Source organism: Athene noctua, chromosome 5, assembly GCF_965140245.1.
Source record: "Athene noctua chromosome 5, bAthNoc1.hap1.1, whole genome shotgun sequence".
Classification (NCBI taxonomy): Eukaryota; Metazoa; Chordata; class Aves; order Strigiformes; family Strigidae; genus Athene; species Athene noctua.
In genome coordinates this window covers 19589916-19609133 of record NC_134041.1, presented here as the reverse complement: position 1 = coordinate 19609133, position 19218 = coordinate 19589916, and the positions used below count along the sequence as shown (strand labels likewise).

The 19218-nt window shown below is 38.2% G+C and overlaps 1 protein-coding gene across 1 annotated transcript in view; it reads left to right on the top strand.

The window, feature by feature from the left end:
* The window catches only part of BCAR3 (BCAR3 adaptor protein, NSP family member), a 113459-nt gene that overhangs the window by 69135 nt on the left and 25106 nt on the right, over positions 1 to 19218 (top strand). Inside the window, 1 exon segment of the mRNA XM_074906581.1 lies at positions 6440 to 6479. Within this exon segment, the coding sequence (XP_074762682.1) occupies positions 6440 to 6479 (40 nt within the window).

Genomic DNA, 19218 nt, shown 5'->3' with positions numbered 1-19218 from the left:
GAAGCAGAAGCTGCTGGAGGACAAAATCACTGGATCTTTTACTCTGGTTTACAGTACAAATAAGATCAGTCTGCAGTATGTATACTTAAACACAGTATGTCTTGCATGCTCAAACTTGCACCTTCATACTTAAGTAGTAGTGTCTGTCTTAAATCTACATAGATGGAGAGATTTCAAAGACACAAATTGAAGAAGACATTTGATCCCATCTAGTCTTCATAGCAGTTCTGTCTTTGTAAGCAGCCATGCAACAACTTCGTAGATTTTCAGTTTCTCAGGCTCCCTTTGAGCCTGTATTGTCTTCACTGATTTGGTGTTGGCACTATTGAGAAGATTGTTCTTCTCAGGATCACTCTTTCAGTGTGGTAGAAAGGAGGTGCTTTTGAAAGTGTCCCCAACAAAGGTTACTTTAAAATAAACAAACATAATTTCATACATCAAGTACTGGCAACATGTCCTAGTGTTTTTTCCACAAGTACATTTATAAAAGTGTGAAGTAGCACAAAGCTGCTTCAGGGCCATTCATCAGTTTCCATCACTCTAAGAGTCTCTGTATGACAGTTGAATGATGGTGAGGATTTGGGCATCTCTGATAATACTGTTGTGTCTATGCTTAAATTTTGTTAAAACTAATGTATAATCGTGGCTGATATGTCTGTGAGGGTGCCAAAGGCCTGAAGAAAGCAGATGCTTAATATGGCTTCGTCTGTCAAGGTCTGTATGTTGCAGGATCCTTTACAGCAACAGTGATGAGAGGAGGTAATGTACAATTGTTGGTGGAGGTTTTCAACAGCTAAAGATTACAGGATATCAGCTTAAAGGTTCTTTGTTGAAGCAGTGTTAGAGAGAACTATTGGACAAACTTCAGAGTCTGAAAAAAAGACTGTCTGCTTCCAAGTTACTGAGATTCTGGGTATTCTGCACCCACTGAACTGAATAATTTGTGTTGGGGTAGAACTCCAGGATTTAACTTTTCAGTTGTAGCATTGATTATGAGTACATAACAATTTTATCCAATATTTTTTAAAGGGTGATTAGTTATTTTTGTGTTTTGTTGCTCATTGTGTTCAAATTAATGCAGGATTCAGAGTTGGCAGTATGGGGTATTCATTTTGTCATACCAGAAGTACAATTCACATTGCTTATAGGAATTTTTTCTTCCTTTTAGCTGATGACTGCTGATGTTGACAACTTCAAAAAGCGCTTTTTTTTCTTTTTAAATTCTTCCCACACATTTGGCTATCATTTAGAGGTGTTGGGAAGTGGAAGAATAGCATCCAATAACATCTGAATTCCATTCCCTTTTCTCATGTCAGTTAGCTTCAGCTGTATCTTGAGGGAGTCTACATAAAATGATAATCCCTGTTTTCTGAGATGTTACCACTGGTTCCCACACGGTGTTCAAAGGTATCAGTACTTGCTCATAGACAGTCGCTTCCAACCAGTATGACACCAAGCTCTTCATTGTTGCAACAGATTTTGTTTTAGGGAAGAAAGAGGGAAACAAAGAGCAGCCCCACATTTTCTGTTGTTTTTATCTTTTTGTAGGGTTGCTGGAGCTCCATGCCTGACTTTCAAGCTCTGTATATTTTCTTGGTGATATCAGTGAGAAACTCATACATGCAAAAAAAACCCCAACCCTGATTCTAATAAGAATCTTGTAGCTGGACTGAAATGGAGATAGTTTCCAAGGACTAGCAGGGAGAGATTAAAGGGTTGTATGTCTGCAAGATCAGCCAGCAGAGAGAAAGGTGTTGTCAGGTGTCAGTAGGGATGCTCTAGAAAGAATGTGTTTCTGGCTACGACAGCCTCAGAATGGTGAAGGTTGACTGGGATGATTAACTGCTTTCTTTTAGTGATGAATTGTTACTGGAGGAGTGTTTATGCTACTACAGTTTCCACACAGACCTTGTGCATGTGGAGGGTCAGCAGAGGTCTTGCACTACTTAGGAGAATGGCTTAACTACATTACAGGCGCTTTTTTTTACTTTTTTTTTTTTTTTTTTTCCCAGTGGGGTGGTGGTGGTAAGGTGTTTCTTTGAGCCAAAAAATGCTTAAAAAAATTATTTTGTTTTGTCATGAAAAGAGGTGATAGAGTCTGGCAGCATTATGAATGGCAGCATTCTCTTGGTGAAACTGGCTGCTCGTGGCTTGGATGGGCACACGCTTCACTGGGTAAAATACTGGCTGGGTGGCCGCGCCCAAAGAGTTGTGGTGAACAGAGTTAAATCTGGTTGGTGGCCGGTCACAAGTGGTGTCCCCCAGGGCTTGGTTTTGGGGCCACTCCTGTTTAACATCTTTATTGATGATCTAGACAAGGGGATCGAGTGCCCCTCAGTCAGTTTGCAGATGACACCAAGTTGGGTGGGAGTGTTGATGTGCTCGAGGGTAGGGAGGATCTGCAGAGAGACCTGGACAGGCTGGAGCCATGGGCTGAGGCCAACTGGAGGAGTTTCAATAAGGCCAAATGCTGGGGGCTGCCCTTGGGCCACAACAACCCCCAGCAGCGCTACAGGCTTGGGGAGGAGTGGTTGGAGAGCTGCGAGTCAGAGAGGGACCTGAGGGTGCTGACTGACAGCGGGCTGAACAGGAGCCAGCAGTGTGCCCAGGTGGCCAAGAAGGCCAATGGCATCCTGGCTTGTGTCAGCAATAGCGTGGCCAGCAGGGACAGGGAAGGGATCTTACCCCTGTACTCGGCACTGGTGAGGCCGCACCTCGATTCCTGTGTTCAGTTTTGGGCCCCTCACTACAAAAAGGACATTGAATGACTCGAGCATGTCCGGAGAAGGGCAACGAAGCTGGTGCAGGGTCTGGAGCACAGGTCGTACGAGGAGCGGCTGAGGGAACTGGGGGTGTTTAGTCTGGAGAAGAGGAGGCTGAGGGGAGACCTCAGCAGCTACCTGAAAGGAAGTTGCAGAGAGCTGGGGATTTGTCTCTTTAACCAAGTAATAAGTGATAGGACAAGAGGGAATGGCCTCAAGTTGAGCCAGAGAAGGTTTAGACTAGATGTCAGGAAGTATTTCTTTCCAGAAGGGGTTGTTGGGCGTTGGAATGGGCTGCCCAGGGAGGTGGTGGAGTCCCCATCCCTGGAAGAGTTTTAAGACTCAGGTTGACATAGCACTGAGGGATGTGGTGTAGCTGGGAACTGTCAGTGTTAGGTTAATGGTTGGACTGGATGATTTTCAAGGTCTTTTCCAACCTAGATTATTCTGTGAATAACCAAAATGGATTCCCATTTTGGGGTGTGTTTGCATCCCTTTCTTAAATTCTTTTCTTCAACAGAATGAGTATGAAAGAGCATGAAGTCAGTACTGTGTGTTCTACTACAGCCCTTACCCCTTACCTAACAGTTTACCTTGATGTGTTCTGAAAACTTCTCTATTCCAGGTGACATGTTTCTGTATTAAATGTGCTTTTTATCTGAATGGAACTTGGGCTTATCTGATTATTAGGAAGCCAAAATGTGTAATAAAACCCAATCTGTGACCCTACAGTTTACACAGTAATGGTTGACTTATGTGCAGACTCTAATACATACATGTTGAAGGTAAACAGATATAAATGAATACAGCTGTAAAGTCAAGCTTACTATGAAGGTAAACATTGCCATTACTTGAAACATAATAAAATCTGATGAAAGCTGAAGAACTTAGTAATATTAAAAAAACCCTTCAGTTGAATTGGTTTGAGAGATGGCAGAGCATGCAAGTACCTTTCATCTGATGTGGTAGTTATCTGAAAGCATTTTTTTTCTGCAGATCATGTAAAACAAAGTGAGAATGTAGGTTCACCATTTTTGTTAAGACTCCTTAAGAGGGAAAATGGCAAGGAAAATATGTGCTTTATATTTTCTTTTTAGATTCCTGATGTTATAGATTTCCTTTGCTGGGAGCATATGGCATAAAGGAGCACATCATCATTGCTAACAGAGCTGAGATTCAGGAGTTACTTTTGTGATCTAGTTATATGCATGGTTCCTAGTTATTTGGGCTGCTTAATCTGGTTTTTTGCATATAATGTGGCAGTATTATGGTGGAATTGAATGACAGGAAAATGCAATAGTTAATCTTTACTGTTAGTTACTGCACATCAGTGGAAGTTATCATTCCTTGAGAATAACTTTAAGAAATTTGCACAAAGGTGAAAACTTAACAAGGGAAGATAGAGAGAGATGGGTAGATCTGGTAGGAGAAAGGTATCTGAGGTGAATAGGGCTACAACAAAACATCTTTACGTACAACCTGTGCTTGTGGTGAATTGCAGGGTTTCCTACATTTTGTTGTGGAACCTCTTACCAGATTAGGTATTATAGTACTTGTGAAGAGATTTATTACACCATCCATTTCCTAAAGCCAAAATTTTCAAAACGTTTTTGACATGTATCGATGGTGAAGGAAATGTAGGTCACTTCTTTCCCTCTATCTTCAGGTTTTCCTGCTTTATAAAGTAAAACAGTAAAGAGACTGTTTTGTCTTAAAGCTTTTCTGCATCTTTCATTTTGCTTTGACTTGATCTGTCCTAAAGATCTTTTGACTTGTACCTGATGGTGGGAACAGTGGAGTCTGTAGCAAGGCTAGTCTGGAGGAGTGGAGTTTGTAAATGCAGACCATAACAAAACATGCTCACTGCCTAAGTGCGTAAACTAGTTGTTAGCCTTATTGCTCAGGTTTGTTCTTTTGAAGCGTGTTGCATATGCAGTGCTGGTAGACCCTTTGTCCTGAAAGATTCCACAGGGAAATGAAGAACTAAACTGCAAAGTTTTTCAGAAGCATTTGTTACTGGCAGAATTTCCCGCAGATCATTTGAATGTGAGAAGAGTTCAGCCATGCTTAATGACTTTGCCAAACGGATTAAGAATGGGATTCTTTTTCCCAGTCAAATTGGAAAGTGTTGAGAAAGAAAATTTATTTCCGTTTAGAAACTTTTTTCTTTTTCCTCTGTGCTTCACCCGTTTTCTCTGGTATGCTTGTTCATATTTTATGTGCATACAGTTACCAAGCTGCACCTTCTTTTTATATTGGCTGGGAAGAAGTTTCAAATGATCCAAATTCTGTTTCCATTGAATTTGGGAGCGTTGTTGTTGTTACTTTAAACTGAGCTGGGAATGGACCCTTGATTAATATTGGGATAACGTGAAACGGTAACCCATGATGCAGCCTGAACAACCGAGACACCATCGTTTATGGGCAGGGTTAAAAAGTGGGGGTTCTCTCTTTTGTCTCTGTCTAGGTATTCTGGATTAAAAGCTGTTAGGCAACCAGACTAAAAACTGAGTATAAAATAATAAATTAATTTCAGCTGATACACCGTTGCATTCAAAACAACGCAGGGAATTTAGAGACTGTATTCTAGGTTGGTTGATTGCAGTGTAACCCAATTTCTACACATATGAAACTACTTATTAGGTTTCCAGAGTTACGTAATTGTAACAACACCCACCAAACAGGATTCTGTTTCTAAATTTATGAGGCATATGTTGTCTGTGTGGCAAACTTGATCACAATAGCAAGCTCTTGATCTCTCTGTAAGTTTGCAAGGTTTTCATTTTGCCTGTTACATGTTTGTATTTAAGGCAGCACAGTATATGTCATCACAGGTTCTGTAGAAAGCATCCAGTCATGTACTGCAGACTGCTAGTTCTCAGACAGAACCAAATATAAAAAAACCTTTGAAAACATACTTCTATTTATAGAAAGAGTTGTAACATCACAGGGCTCTTCACTTAGGCTTCTGTGCCCTTTGTCGCCTGTATGTATAGAAAACCTGGAGAGAGATCTTTTCTTTTTAAAACAGGGCAATGACTTGATTATCAGGCTTTCAAATAATTGTAATGTTGAAATTACGATAGTTTTGAGAACTTTTTTAGAAGAGTGCAAGAATGATATTTATTTTTCCAAATATAAAATAAAACATTCTACTATTGCAAATCTATGGATTCTTGGCTTTGTTTATATAAAAAGTGAATATTTTACTTTCTGTTTGCTTGTGTTAGCAATGCACTCTAAATGCTGTCAGTAGCAGTTGCTTAAATGGGAAAATATACAAGGAAAGAAATAAATTTAGAAGCCATTGGGAGAGCTCTCTTTTAAATTTATATAAAATGTTTTCGGTGGTATTTTTGGCCATCTACTGAAATTTCGAGATTTATTTTGGTTGCTTAAAAGTGTATAGTTAACTTTATTTCCCAAATTAATTACTAGTGGGTCCACTGAGTGACCTTCTAGAAGAAATCGGTGATTTATGTATTTGTTAAAAGTTAGATAGCATAGACCATCTAGCTATGACACAGTTTTTAATTAGGATTTTAGCATGATGCAGTAGCCTATTGTTCATATGAATGCATCTCTTCAGCATAAGATTATATTTGGACTCACTTTTTTTTTTTGTTTGTTTGTTTTTGTGTCTTTTCTTTCTCCCTCCTTGCCCCATTTTCTTACAGAGATCAGAATATTCTGGATCCTACTTTGGAATATGTTAAGGTAAGATACCATTTCTTACCCTCAGAATATTTTATTTGGTATATAATGAGTGCTGCCAGAGCATTTCCAGTCATTTGTAGTTAAATAGTGCTTCTGTCTGTCTTTTGCTACAGAAAAACCAATTATATATGTCAGACTGTTTTTTCCATGTTTCAGTGAAATACTTGTAGGAATTGTGCTTTGGGGGTAGGTTGCAATTTTATATTGAGTCCTCTTTTCAGTTACATAGTGACTACCTATGATCTTGCCTTTATTAACACATTAAAAGAATCTGTATTTCTGGGGAAGAAAAGGTTAAGAAAGAAAAGAAGAAAGGTTTTTCATCTGAAAAGATTATAAAAATGTGAGATTTAGGTTTATGGTTTTAGCAATGTACTTACTAACATTACAGTTAAAAATTCAATTCTGGTCCAAAAAGTAACTGGAATGCTGGAAAAATTTTAAGTTCTGTTTTCCTTTTGAACAAGATTAGAGTGCTGAAAAAAAAAAAAAAAGTTTTGTTAGAGTAAATAAAAAAATATTCTGGAGCATTCATAAATGTTATTCAAAAATCAGTCTGGGTTTGGCAATATAGAAACTTTGGAGGAAGCCTTAGGGATGTGATTCTGTACTGGGAATCTCTTGTGGTGCTATAATTTTCACTGAATTAGTACCTTTCAACATGTTTCATTTAAGTGGGTATTATTTCTCAGAACCTTGAAAGAATCTGACTTCTATCATGTCTCTCAATGATGGGCTGACTTAATTGTTGGGCTTTGTTCCCTGGCTTTTAGAAGACCATATTCTTCCAAAAAGTGACTGATAAACACAGGTTATCCCTGAAAGTAGGATATTTCTGTAGCTGTTCATGTGGACAGCCTGAATTTCTCAGATATCTGAATTTCTACTTCAGGTTAGAGTTTGGGTGAGGAAGACTGAGGAGAGCCAGTCAACAGGGTTCTGCTGCTAGAATTCCCTCTGAGTTTTCATAGTTGAGGGAAACAGAGAGATGCCTGGATCAGGGTTCAGGTTGATTGAAGAAGTAAACTAGAAGACTGTAATGCAGTGTTGAGAGGGGACTGGCAAAGGAAAGTGCCAAGAATTAATTTGCCTGGAAGTATGGAAGGATCTTCTGCTGGACTTTCTGCCTAGGATTAGGATGGAGGTAGGAATTAGCATTTGGAGGAAGAGAAGGGAAAGAGAAGAACACAAAGGTCCATGGAAAAGGGGCTGCCAAAGGATTCTGAGGACTGCTGCTGGAATTCTGCTCTAAACAGCTCAGTGTTGCAAGGTCCCTGGCCTCAATCCCAGCCTAAAGTTGGGATGTGGAAAAGTATCAGAGAAGGCCAAGAGCCTTCCGAAGAGTACTGTAGAAGTGGGGATGCCAAAGGCAACAAAGTGGAGGACATGTTAATTGCTCTATTTTATTTACGGAGTATCTTGCACTATGCTGTACAGAGTACATTGTTACAGTTTTAATAATATGGCCAAGTAGAAGACAGAGGTTTCATGTGCCAATTCATCAATATGTGTGTCTTGTCTTGTTGCAGCAAGTTCTATATTATAAATGTGGTTTCTGATCTTTTCACCTTTTCTAGTAGAAGCTTGTCTTGGACTCTTGTCAATAGCAGTGGTGCTAAGCTTAGTTATGAAAACTTTGATGTTGGGGAGGAAAGCCTGGGGAAATGAGATTTACAAGGAAGAATATAAGGGTTACCATCCCTTTCTTTTCTCCTTCCTCTTTCAGTTTTTCCTGTCTATATCCCTGCTTTTAGTGAACTGTGTGTTTGGTCCCAGTTCAGTGGTGGTATAGCAGGAATTTGATACAAGAAATCTTAAACTACAACTTTGAAAAATACACAGAAATTGCTTTCTAATAAATATAACCCCCAAAAACATTTTTTTGGCTGTAAAAGTCCAGATTACTAACAAAACTGATTCCAGAAATGTATTCTTACACAAAAGATGATCATTAATGCCAAGTAATGGAGGACTCTTATCAATAATTTATTATCAGTTAACTATGACTGTAAAAGATGCACCTGCATTCATAACAACAGAACCCCCTTTGGCTTAGATTTTGGCAAGTAGGTGTTCATTGTCTTCTGTGATTTACCTTATGGTAACTATTATGTTTATAAATTTTCCTGCTTCTTGATTAAATGATGATGGCAGTGTTAAGTCATGTATAAGCTGCAGAACACTAACCTACTCAAGTTACAACGCTGAAAGAATAAATTTCTGTACCATGTCGCTGTGCTTTTACCAAGATTGTCATTTACAAAAAGTCTATTTGACGCATAATGTATGCATATTTAGTTTGAGCAAGCAGGGTTGGTGCCAGTTGGGTAGCCTTTGAGAGATGTTGCTTAAGTGGTGAAAAAAATACCTTTAAGTGAAGAAGAAGTAGTAAGAGAAGAGGGAGAAAACAACAAGAGCACTTTGGGGAATCCTATTTTGCTGATTCAGGATGCCAAAGTTCTGAGAAACAGATTCATATTTCTGATGCACAGGAAAATATAGTTAGTATCATCTCTAGGCAGAGAAGTGTTGATTGACTGAAAACATATATGTACTTGAGTATTAAGCATGTATGATATATCAAGCATACATCAAAACAAAACCAGAACAGGCTAATTGTACACAAAGCCTTGATACTGATTCTTGTTTCTCTCATCTTGCTGCTCTAACTATAAAGAGAAGAGAGCCTTTGGATTAATTTGCCTTGTAAAAAACTGCATTATCTTGAAAACAGTATATGTCACAAATTTAATTTGTATTAGGGTAGTCTGGCTGCTGCTGATTCTACCAGTTACAGTCCCAAGCAAAATGTACTATGTCAGGGCCCTGAGGGCACTTAAGTGTCCTGACCAGCCTCACTTAAGACCTCCACCCAAAACCCACTGAGCACGGGCTCTGCTTAAGCCCAGACTGGGGCATTCAGGCCTTGCCTGAGCTGAGTCTTAGGTGCGCCTGCCCCTAGTGCTGTTCCTGAAGTGCTCTGTGGGAAGCCCTGGATGGACCTTGGGCCTGGCCTGTTACCCTGTATTGCCTGAGGCTTACTGGACTGTGATGGTACCTGTTGATGTCATTACACTCCTCAGCTTGCTTACATCTTGGTGCTGTGGGACTGCATCTTGCTGGTGAGTGTGTTGCCCACCATTTGCCCCCAGATCGCCTTCCCTTAGGGAGCAGCCCCACTCTTGCTGCTCCCTGACATGCTAATTGTAGTCAGTTGTTTTGAAAGATGCAATATGATCAAATGTAGATCCAATATGACCAGATATGTGCCATCCTCATAACTGATCCAGTTTATCAGGCGATTGAGGAGTACCTGGTGTCTTTTGACTCCAAGACAAGCAGCTAGTTTTAAACTAGCTAGATCTATAAAGTAATTTTAAAAAATGGAAGCTGGGCACAGAGCTGATCCTGCAGCTTCACAGTTTCAAATTAGTGCTGTTCTGCTGTGATGCAAGTATGCTACTTGAATTTCTTCTAAGTCCCATAAGAAAGATAATTAATCCTTGTTCAGAATGTGCTGCTTCTGGGGAGTGATCAACATCTCTTCAGAACTGGACTCTACTGTAAACAGAATGCACAGCATTCAGGTTTGAGGAAAAGTAACATGGTTATATTTTTTTGATTGTGTGCTCTGTTTCACAGTGAAAAGAATATCACAGTGTTTATTGTGGCAGTAGTGACTACAAGGAGGTGTTGTTGTAGGTAGGCCAGAGAGACTGATCGTAAACTTAGAAACTGAGTGTATCAATTTGTTTTTTATACAAAACTTTCCTTGCTAGAATCTGGTGAGTAAAAGTAATATAAATAATTCCTTGTATTTAAAAGTACTCTGGACAGAAAAAAGGCAAAATAAATTTTTTTTTCTTCTGTTTTATTCTGTTCAAGATAAAAGAAAGAATTGATTATAAAATTAATCCTCTGAAGGCGCACTTTTTTTTTTTTAGAGAATGCTCTCGGTAGATGCATTATGGTTTCCAATACTTGAATCGAAATTACAGCTCACAAATGACAGTTTCCTGCATCTTGAATATTGATGTATTAGTTCATTCAGTATATAAAGAGAGCTAATTATACAAAAGCAAGTTCTGAGGAAAAAAACCCCAACTACTGTTTTGCTGGAGTCTTAGTACTGAAGTGTCCATACGGCTTCAACCCTTCCTTTGTCTTCACAGTGTTGCTGAAACCATGGTCACAGTTAAATGGCTCTTTCAAAAACCCCTTTTATGGTAGAAGTGAAAACAGGCCAGACTGCTTTGAGTCAGGCTGCTAACCAAGTCATGAAAGAGATTTACGGATACAATAGCACGTTGTACATTCTGTGAGATTTTTACAAGTTTTATGAGCCAAATAATAGATCCATTGGTAGTCTCAGCAGGTTCTTCTCACACCCTGAGTCTGCACATCCAATCAACAGACTCCTGCAGAGGAGAATGGATCAAGTGCTGGCAGATTTGAGTATGTCAGAGAACTTCTTGTGAATTGTTTTAATCAAGTTCATGTGAACTAAAGACAGCTTTCTGTCCCATTGCTGTTCACTCTAAATACTTTAGGAACTTGTAATAGAAGTCTGTGTTGTAATCATTAAGGCTGTATCAGGGTGGAAAGAAAGAAAAACAGATTTCTCTCCTGCTTTCATGAAAACCATTCAAGAATTTTCTGTGGAAGTAGTGCTAATAATTGCAGAAATACTTATCAGCAGTGAGTTGATGAGTATTATTATGGCCTGAGGTTTTGGAGTTGTATTTTAATCCATTAGTGGAAAAATTACAAAATTTATGACTGACTGTCTGCTCAGCATTGGTCATGAGGGAAGTTTGTATTTAGATTTAGACTTGAAAAACCTGACACTGGTCTAAGGAAAATACAGCTGCAGAAAAACATGATTCCATTGTAAAGTTTTACTGAAGGATGCTTGTCTGTCCCAGCCCCATAGTGTTTTTTCCCTATTTTTACTACTCCTTGATTTTGTTAGAAAGCAAACTGTCATAGAAATGATTGTCATTTATGGCAAATTTTGTGATTGCAACTGAAAATGAAATTTTGATGACAATTCTGTGTGTTGGTAATTATCTGTAGCTTTGCAAGACAGGATGATATTTTATGGGTTTAATTCAACTTCAGGGAACTTTGATCAGGTGAGGAGGTTTATTGATGCACAGTTTGTATAGTTAATTGCACGGATTCATAATATTGTGGATACCAATCAAATACATGCGCGGGTGATTGACTCTTACCATTCTCAGCTGTGCCAAGAAGATAATATGGTAAGAATACTATAAAAAGTGAAGTTTGTATCTCTGTGTGTATGTATGTTTGGGAAAGTTTAGAAAAAAAATCTGTGTCAGCACAACAGGTAGTCACAGTCTGGGAAAGAGTTCTTCCTGATGACATTGAAAATCTCATTGCAAGAAGCCTTTTTTAGACATGGAAATATATTAGAGAAATCCCCACCCCATTGGAAAAGTTGCCAACTACAGCGTGTACCTGTTCATGAGCTGCTGTATATCACTCCTGTGGAGACTTGCCTGTTGCGATGCAAGTTGTGACTTGTGAGCAGAAAGTTTGTTGGTTTTCTGCATTGTCTGACAGTGTTATCTGTTAAGCATCTGAGCTTGGAGGAATACCTGATGCTAAGGCACCAAATGATCTGGAGGTTCTTTTTAAATCTGTAGCTTTTTTTTTTTCCCTCCTTTTTGCAACTGCAGCAAGGGCAACAGCATCACAGCAAGTGGATTTATCAGATGGAATGTATTTTGTTGAGGGGAAAATGAGTATGCCTTTGGCTTTACACATCTCCATCATGGATTTGTCATCCAACGCAATTGGTGTCAGTGATGTTTCAGAGATACTTACCTTTTTTTCCATGTCTACTTAGTAGGACCTGAAGCTTCAAAAACATCACTCTACAGAAGTTTCCTTTTATATACAAGTTGTATAATTCAGAAAGATAAGATCCTGTTAGAGCTAATCTAATGTTAAATACATGTATTTATCTGTCTCGCAATGAAGTTTCACGTTTGAAGGCTTGGTGGATAGTTGCTAGTTGCACACTGCCCTCTGCTGGAGAACAAACAGTGCAAGTGTATTTTTTTTAATGAAGTAATGGCTCTTAAAATCACATTTCTCATAATAATGTCATTGTAACTTTCATAATAAGAAAAAGTCTGTAGCCTGACTGTTGGAATTTGGTTGCTTTCTTCTCCAGAGGCACTTTCTCCAGAGAAAGATTCCCCCCCCCCTTAAGTTATAGAAGTAGGTCCTGGAGGGAAAGTATGTGTTATAGTTATTCCTAAAAGCTTTCAACAGCCCAGGAAAATTTTAAAAAATATTTAAGGAGTTACATATGTGGTTGAAATTCAGCAGCTCTCAGGTAGTTAATTCCCCTAAAATAATTATGAGAATCTTGCTGTATTTATTTGGCATTAATGAAAACTTTTTTTTTTGTAGATTGCAGTTACCCATAATTAATGATGGAATCTTATACCCAAGTTTCAGTATTTTCTCATCTTGTATTTCATTTGACCAACAGGCTAGTCTCTGAAAAGATGGTTGAGTCAGCAGTTCTGCAATCTTTTGGGTGCAAAGTGATGGATAAAATCTACACTGGTGTTTGCAGTAAATATGCTAGAATTATGATTCTACAGCTCTGCAAGACAATGAATGCTCTTTTCAGTCTACTGTCCTGGTTCATGTTTTCCTAGTAGAGAGATCCTCTCTACTATCCTGTACTGTTTGGGGCTTTTTGTTCTTTCCCAGCCCCCGATTCCTGAATGACCTTATTAGCACTAGGATTTGGGGGTGGGATGGGTTGTTTTGGGGGGTGTGTGTTTAGGATACTGTGAGGAGGGAGGATTCTTTGTGAATGAATTCTGAATTGTGAATTCAGTTAAGTGGATAGTGGCTTTCTAATTATTCTGGCCTGTATTGTGAAGTCTTTTAGCAGTGGCTCTTGCGTTTCCTTATCCTGATGCTGAAATGGAGTTTAGAGTATTTTGCTTGTTGAGCACCTTTTGTAATACTGAGTATGCTTTGGTAATTCTTAGAGCAGCATGTATTCTCTCTATTTGACTGCTACGGATTAATCTTACATCTGTCCTATCACGAATTTGACCCTGTTAATGTCTGTATTCTACTTCTTGTATTATTCCTCATTATCTTTTAAATTATGTCTGATCTGGAGTCATCAAAAGCTGCTCATGGCACTGAACTTTGAGTTGAAAACCATCTATAAAATTACTTTGCACTAATTTCCTTGGCACCAGTAGTAATAGTAGTGGCAGTAGAAACTTAGTTGAACTTTTCAATATCTTTGTTAAATGATCAGTAACTACTATCAAGTCTTATTCACAGATGAGAAACATAAGCTGGAAAGGCCTGAATCTGAAACACGGGATAGAGTTTCGATGTACAAAGAAATATTCTTATTTTTGTCTCTAGTGATCTTGTGAAATTTGGATTTAAATGAATTATCCTTTTTTCTCCAAAATAGTAATGCCTGTGGTACTTAAATGCTGACAGTTATATGTTGCTATTGATAGTATCCTCCAGTCAAAATGACAGTGTCAGTGAAGAGAAATACCAGTAAATGGTGACATGCATTTACTTTTCAAAGAAAGGAGAAAAAATGGGTGGTTTTTACTTTTAAGACATTGTCTGGTTCACTTGATTTGTGATCCTTTTTTGTTGCAGAGTTATTGTATCTTCTATCAGATACTGCGCTTATTGAAGTGATTGATCATTTCTGAAACACAGTGCTTCCCTCTACTGAATTAAGCCAAGGTGTAATCCTGGATGCAATCCATTGTGTTGCAGTACACACTGCATTGCCTCATTTGCCAGAAAAGAACATGCCATTTCCCACAAAAGTGATACCTATGGGGAAGAAAGGAAGGTACTAAATTTTGCCATGCCTAATTTTTTCTACCTCATCTGTAGTGAACATTTTGTCTATCTTGGTAAGAGCAACCTCATGCATAATGAAAAGGATCTGAAGTTCTGAGTGAAGACTAAGCAATAAAGTACATAAAACTTAATCTACTTGTAAAGTGAGTTTGGTTTTGTTTTCATTTTTAATTTCTGTACAAATATTTATGGCAATTGACACAAAGAGAAGAAAAAGATAACCTTCTGTCTGTGTGATGGCATCAGCTGGAATTCTTACAGTTTATGGTGGCTTTTATATACGTATATGAATAGGGGTGTGTGTGTATATATATATATGTAAAAGGTATGAGTGCCACAGAGTTTTACTTCTTCTCATGTGAGATATTTAAACTCTTAATAACAGCAGAGGTCTGGCTACAGTTTACAATCTTTAGTGCTGATCTTCTCTTAAGTGTTGCTGAGCTGTGTCTCTTGTGTGGAATACATATTTTTCTATTCATTTTGGGCTTTCAATATAGTTTCACAGGAACTATGCCCAAAAAATGATAGTTACTAATGTTGTTAGATCATTTTCATAGTTTTGAAGATAGACTAATACCAAAAGTTAACTGGGACATGAAAATATTTAACTCCTTCATAGCAATGTCTTACTGAAGTTGATTTTTAAATGTATATAAGCATATGAACCACAAGAGGGAGTGAGTATATAGTGTGTGGAAGACAGATTATTAATAAGCATTTCAGGTACTCTTACTGATGATAAAGCCTAGAGAGGAGCTGTGCTTCTGGATAATAATTAGAGTAAGATTGGTATATTGTGCGTGTCTGTACATCTTACCTCTTTCTGGAGACATACTGTTTGGATACAGTTTGGCCTGTGGAGAGGTCAGCAGAAGGAGCATTAGTACATTTTGGTTGGTATGACATCTATTAATGTGTGCTGTCAAAGAGTAGCTATGTCTGAGATTTTTGTACATCAGATATGATTAGGAACTAAGCCCCTACACAAAAGAGGGAGTCTAACGTTATGTTGGCTATCTAGAATACCCAGAGCTCACATGCCCTCAAATCCTTCTGTTAGTAGAATGTTGAAAATATGTATATGTTTATGATGATGTAATGTGTATGAGCTGAGGTGAGCTTGCTGCTGTTTCTTCATCGAAGTGTATTGTGCAAAAATGTGGGATGCAGACAGGCCTCTTCAAACTCATACATGCTAGTAAAGACTTTTGGAAAACTGAATTGTCACAGAGCTGAGGTAGCTTGTGAGTTTTATTTTCAAGTGCCACACATCCAAAACTCTATAGAGAATTGAAGTATTTTAAGGGTATTCAGGAGTTTTAGATAAACAGTTGATTTTGAAATGCCTCCACTTACCCTGGTGAAGTAACAGAATTTTTTCATCTTTGAATTAGATTTGGAATTGGTGTATATCTCAGACAAACACACAGTTTACTTTGACAGGAATGAGGAGGCTTTCAAAAACAGAAATCTGAAGTTAGCAATTTTGTTAATGGCTTCTTGTGTGCACCATTCAGCAAAGCTGAAGTTAGACTACTGACAGCTAAGCCAGCAGGAAAGAGAAGTATGAGCCATAAGTTGCGAATTAATTCTGAACAAAAGGAAATTCATTTCTTTTCATATTTTCTTCCCTTTTTTTCAAATCCAAGAAATAAATTGAAGGAAAGACAGATTAGACATTACAAAATTGCTTCATGTTCATACATGGATTGGCAGACAGTAGGTGGAGCTCAAGAATATGTATACCAGTTTCTGGTAGGATCAATAAAACTTGCAGATGGCTTCTTAATAGGAAGATGGCTAGTAGGAAAACCAAGCCTATTGCCAGATGACTTTAAAGCTTCTATGTTTTAGTTATAAAAGATGAGGTTTTTCAAAGGTATTTGGATGTCTTAAAGTGCAAATTAGGACCTCGTAGGAAGCTCATGAAGAGGTTGGGCACTTATTTCTTGTAGCTGCCCATCTGGGTTTTTATGAGAGTCAGATTTTCAAAGAGATTTAGTCAAGCAGCATTGAAAACTAAATAGATGCAAATTCTGTTTTCTCACTATTGCTGTGCAACTGCAGCATGTGTCTGACTTTGCTTCACAGAACTGCGATAGAGAGGAGGAAGAAATTATGCTGACCTCTCTCATACCACGCCCATGCAGTGCAAACAAGTGTAATAGCTGTTTCTATTGATTTATGATTAGAAGCTGCACCAACAATAGCCTGCAGGAAGTGAGGTTATAGAAGAGAACATGAAACAGCTCTATTAATTAACACAGGAGAATGGTAGGAGATGAGCCAGGTTGTGGGACGTTATGCACCTGTAGACAGTTGTGTTAGGAACAGATAAAAGTGAGTAATGCTTTCTGACAGTGTTGTCATCCCCTTTCTTGCACTTTCCTACACTTTATAAAGTATTCGTCTGTAAACAGTTGGGCTTTACTTGTATTTGAGGCATCCCCCAGAGAACTTTACTAGAGGCGATGGGCCATGTCTGAAGGACTAACACTAAATGGTAATGGGCATTGTGAAGATGATGTTTGTGTGGGCAAATTATTTATTAGTTGTTGTCCCCCATTTTCTGACTTTCTTACATTAAAAAGAACATATAAGTAGTTATAGAGAAGTCTTCTGTATTCAGCTAATGTTTCAATCTGAAGATTTAAATGCTTTGATTTTCTTTGGGTTTTTTTCTTTCAAATTTTATTCATATTGTACTTCATTACAACCTTACAGGTGCCATTTAATAGCCACAGGCACTCACAACTGTAGCTAGATTGTGCATATGCACTGTGTAATTAGGACATAGCCATGTTCCATATGACATCATTAGTCCAGTGACAGTGAGCAGTGTGCTCTGGATTGGCTGTGTGCTGTGTCAAAGCAGATTTGTGATGTTGACCCTTGTACAGTACACCATGCCACCTTTCATTTATAGCTGCCTTTCTGCCTGGATTGTTTACTTTCAATTAGTGGAGAGAAATCTAAAGCATTACATGTATTTCATTGAATTTTGTTAGGCTGATTTAAATGCTTAAATGATTTGTTGGTGTAGTACGAAGTAACAGTGGCAAGCCACCAATTCCCTCCTCTAATTTAGTCTGAAATGATTTCACTGTAATATAAAATTAAAATCATGATTCTGTGTGTGAATTATAAGCACTTCCATGAAGTTGAGTGGTATTTGGTTCATCATACCTTCTTGTGGATCTGCAGACTGTTTTGATAACTTTAGACTCTTGTGAGGTTTTGAGTGTTTATATTTCTGTGTTTGGTTGCTTTACCTGAGCCACTTACAACTTTGAAGCCAAAGAAATTTTAATTTTTTTTGTGATGAGAGAAAAATAAACCAACCCCCTCTAGAGAAATTATCCCCATATTCTATCTTGTTTAACTTGCACAATTAAAGCAGCCTAAGAGGATTCCAGGAACCAGAGCAGGTTCACACTGTCCAGCATGAAGTCTTCAAACTCCAGCATATGCAATGTGCTGTGCATGGGGCTGGGCACAGTTTAGGTGTGTCAGGGGAACAGTCCTGATACGCAGTGCTGGGTAAGTGTAATTTAAAACAGACCATGAAAACACCCTAAATAACTCTATAGGCTTTGTAATGACACAGATGGGGTTGGAAGAGGTATCTTAATTTCTCTTCCTGATGGACTATTAGGAACTCAACACAGAATGTATGATCAAGTGTCCTTGGACTCATGTGGCCTTGAATTCTCTGAATTTAGAAATCCTTTCTTAATAAATTTAGCTATCAAAACCGCTCTAGCCAGCTGTCCTTAGAAACAGATGAAGGGATTATCAGATATTTTAAGATTCTTGGCAAGAATCTTTGAAAACAAAGAAATTAATCTGATGGTTGATCTGTTGATGTAGAGAGCACCAGAAATTCATCAACAGACTGATTTAGCAGAAAGATTGTATTTGATGTTTTTAAGGTACAAGAAACAGATGCTTTATTTTTTATGAGCAGAGTCTAAGAATCCAAAGTATCAGCAAAAGGTTACAGGACAGGAGAGTGAAAATGTGGCTAAACCATCCTTTGTTTCCCTGAGTCAATATTTACAAATATAAATCTTCCCTACATGTGAAGTGTAATTTGGGTCAGCCTGAAGGCTGTTCTCAATCATGCTGGCTGAAATCAACTCCATGATAGCCAGCTGTTCAGGAACTGTCATATTATCAACCAGAGGTTTCTCATGTACTCTTTGAGATACCTTCCAGTTGTCTTAATTTTCATACTGCTTTATCAATGTCATGCAAAGGTTCTGGTTCTGACTCTTAAAAATGTGTCACCCATTCATTGAGCTATATACGCAGAAGTCATGTTAACCTTTAATAAAAAACCAAATCCCATTAGATTCAGTATCTAAATAAAGCACCCTCTTTCCTGCCAGTTATACTGTTGATAAAAAGTGTCAGCAGCTGCTGTATAAAATTGTACAACATTATTTTTTAAGGTTCATTATCTCTGGCATTCACACAGCATACATAATTTTTGATTCTTTACTTACTCCATTACAGCCAGGAAATAAGGAACTGGCAATTACCATTTTTAATTTATGCCCTGCTGTTCATGTTGAGCTGTAGATGTAACACTTAAACTTTTTTCATTGCTGCTTAGTAACAAGCCTTTCAAATGAAAAATAGACACGCCTACATTGAATACGTACTAGGCCAAATTTACTTTCCAGATTAAGCTTTGCTATTCCAGTTGAAGGGAGGAGATTGTGCCTACAGTCAAGGGAATCTGTTGAAAATACACCTGTTATGTCCCTTTGGTCTCAGTAAGGAAAAGACTAGAGGGGGAATCTATGTCCTCTTGAAATGGTTTGGGAAG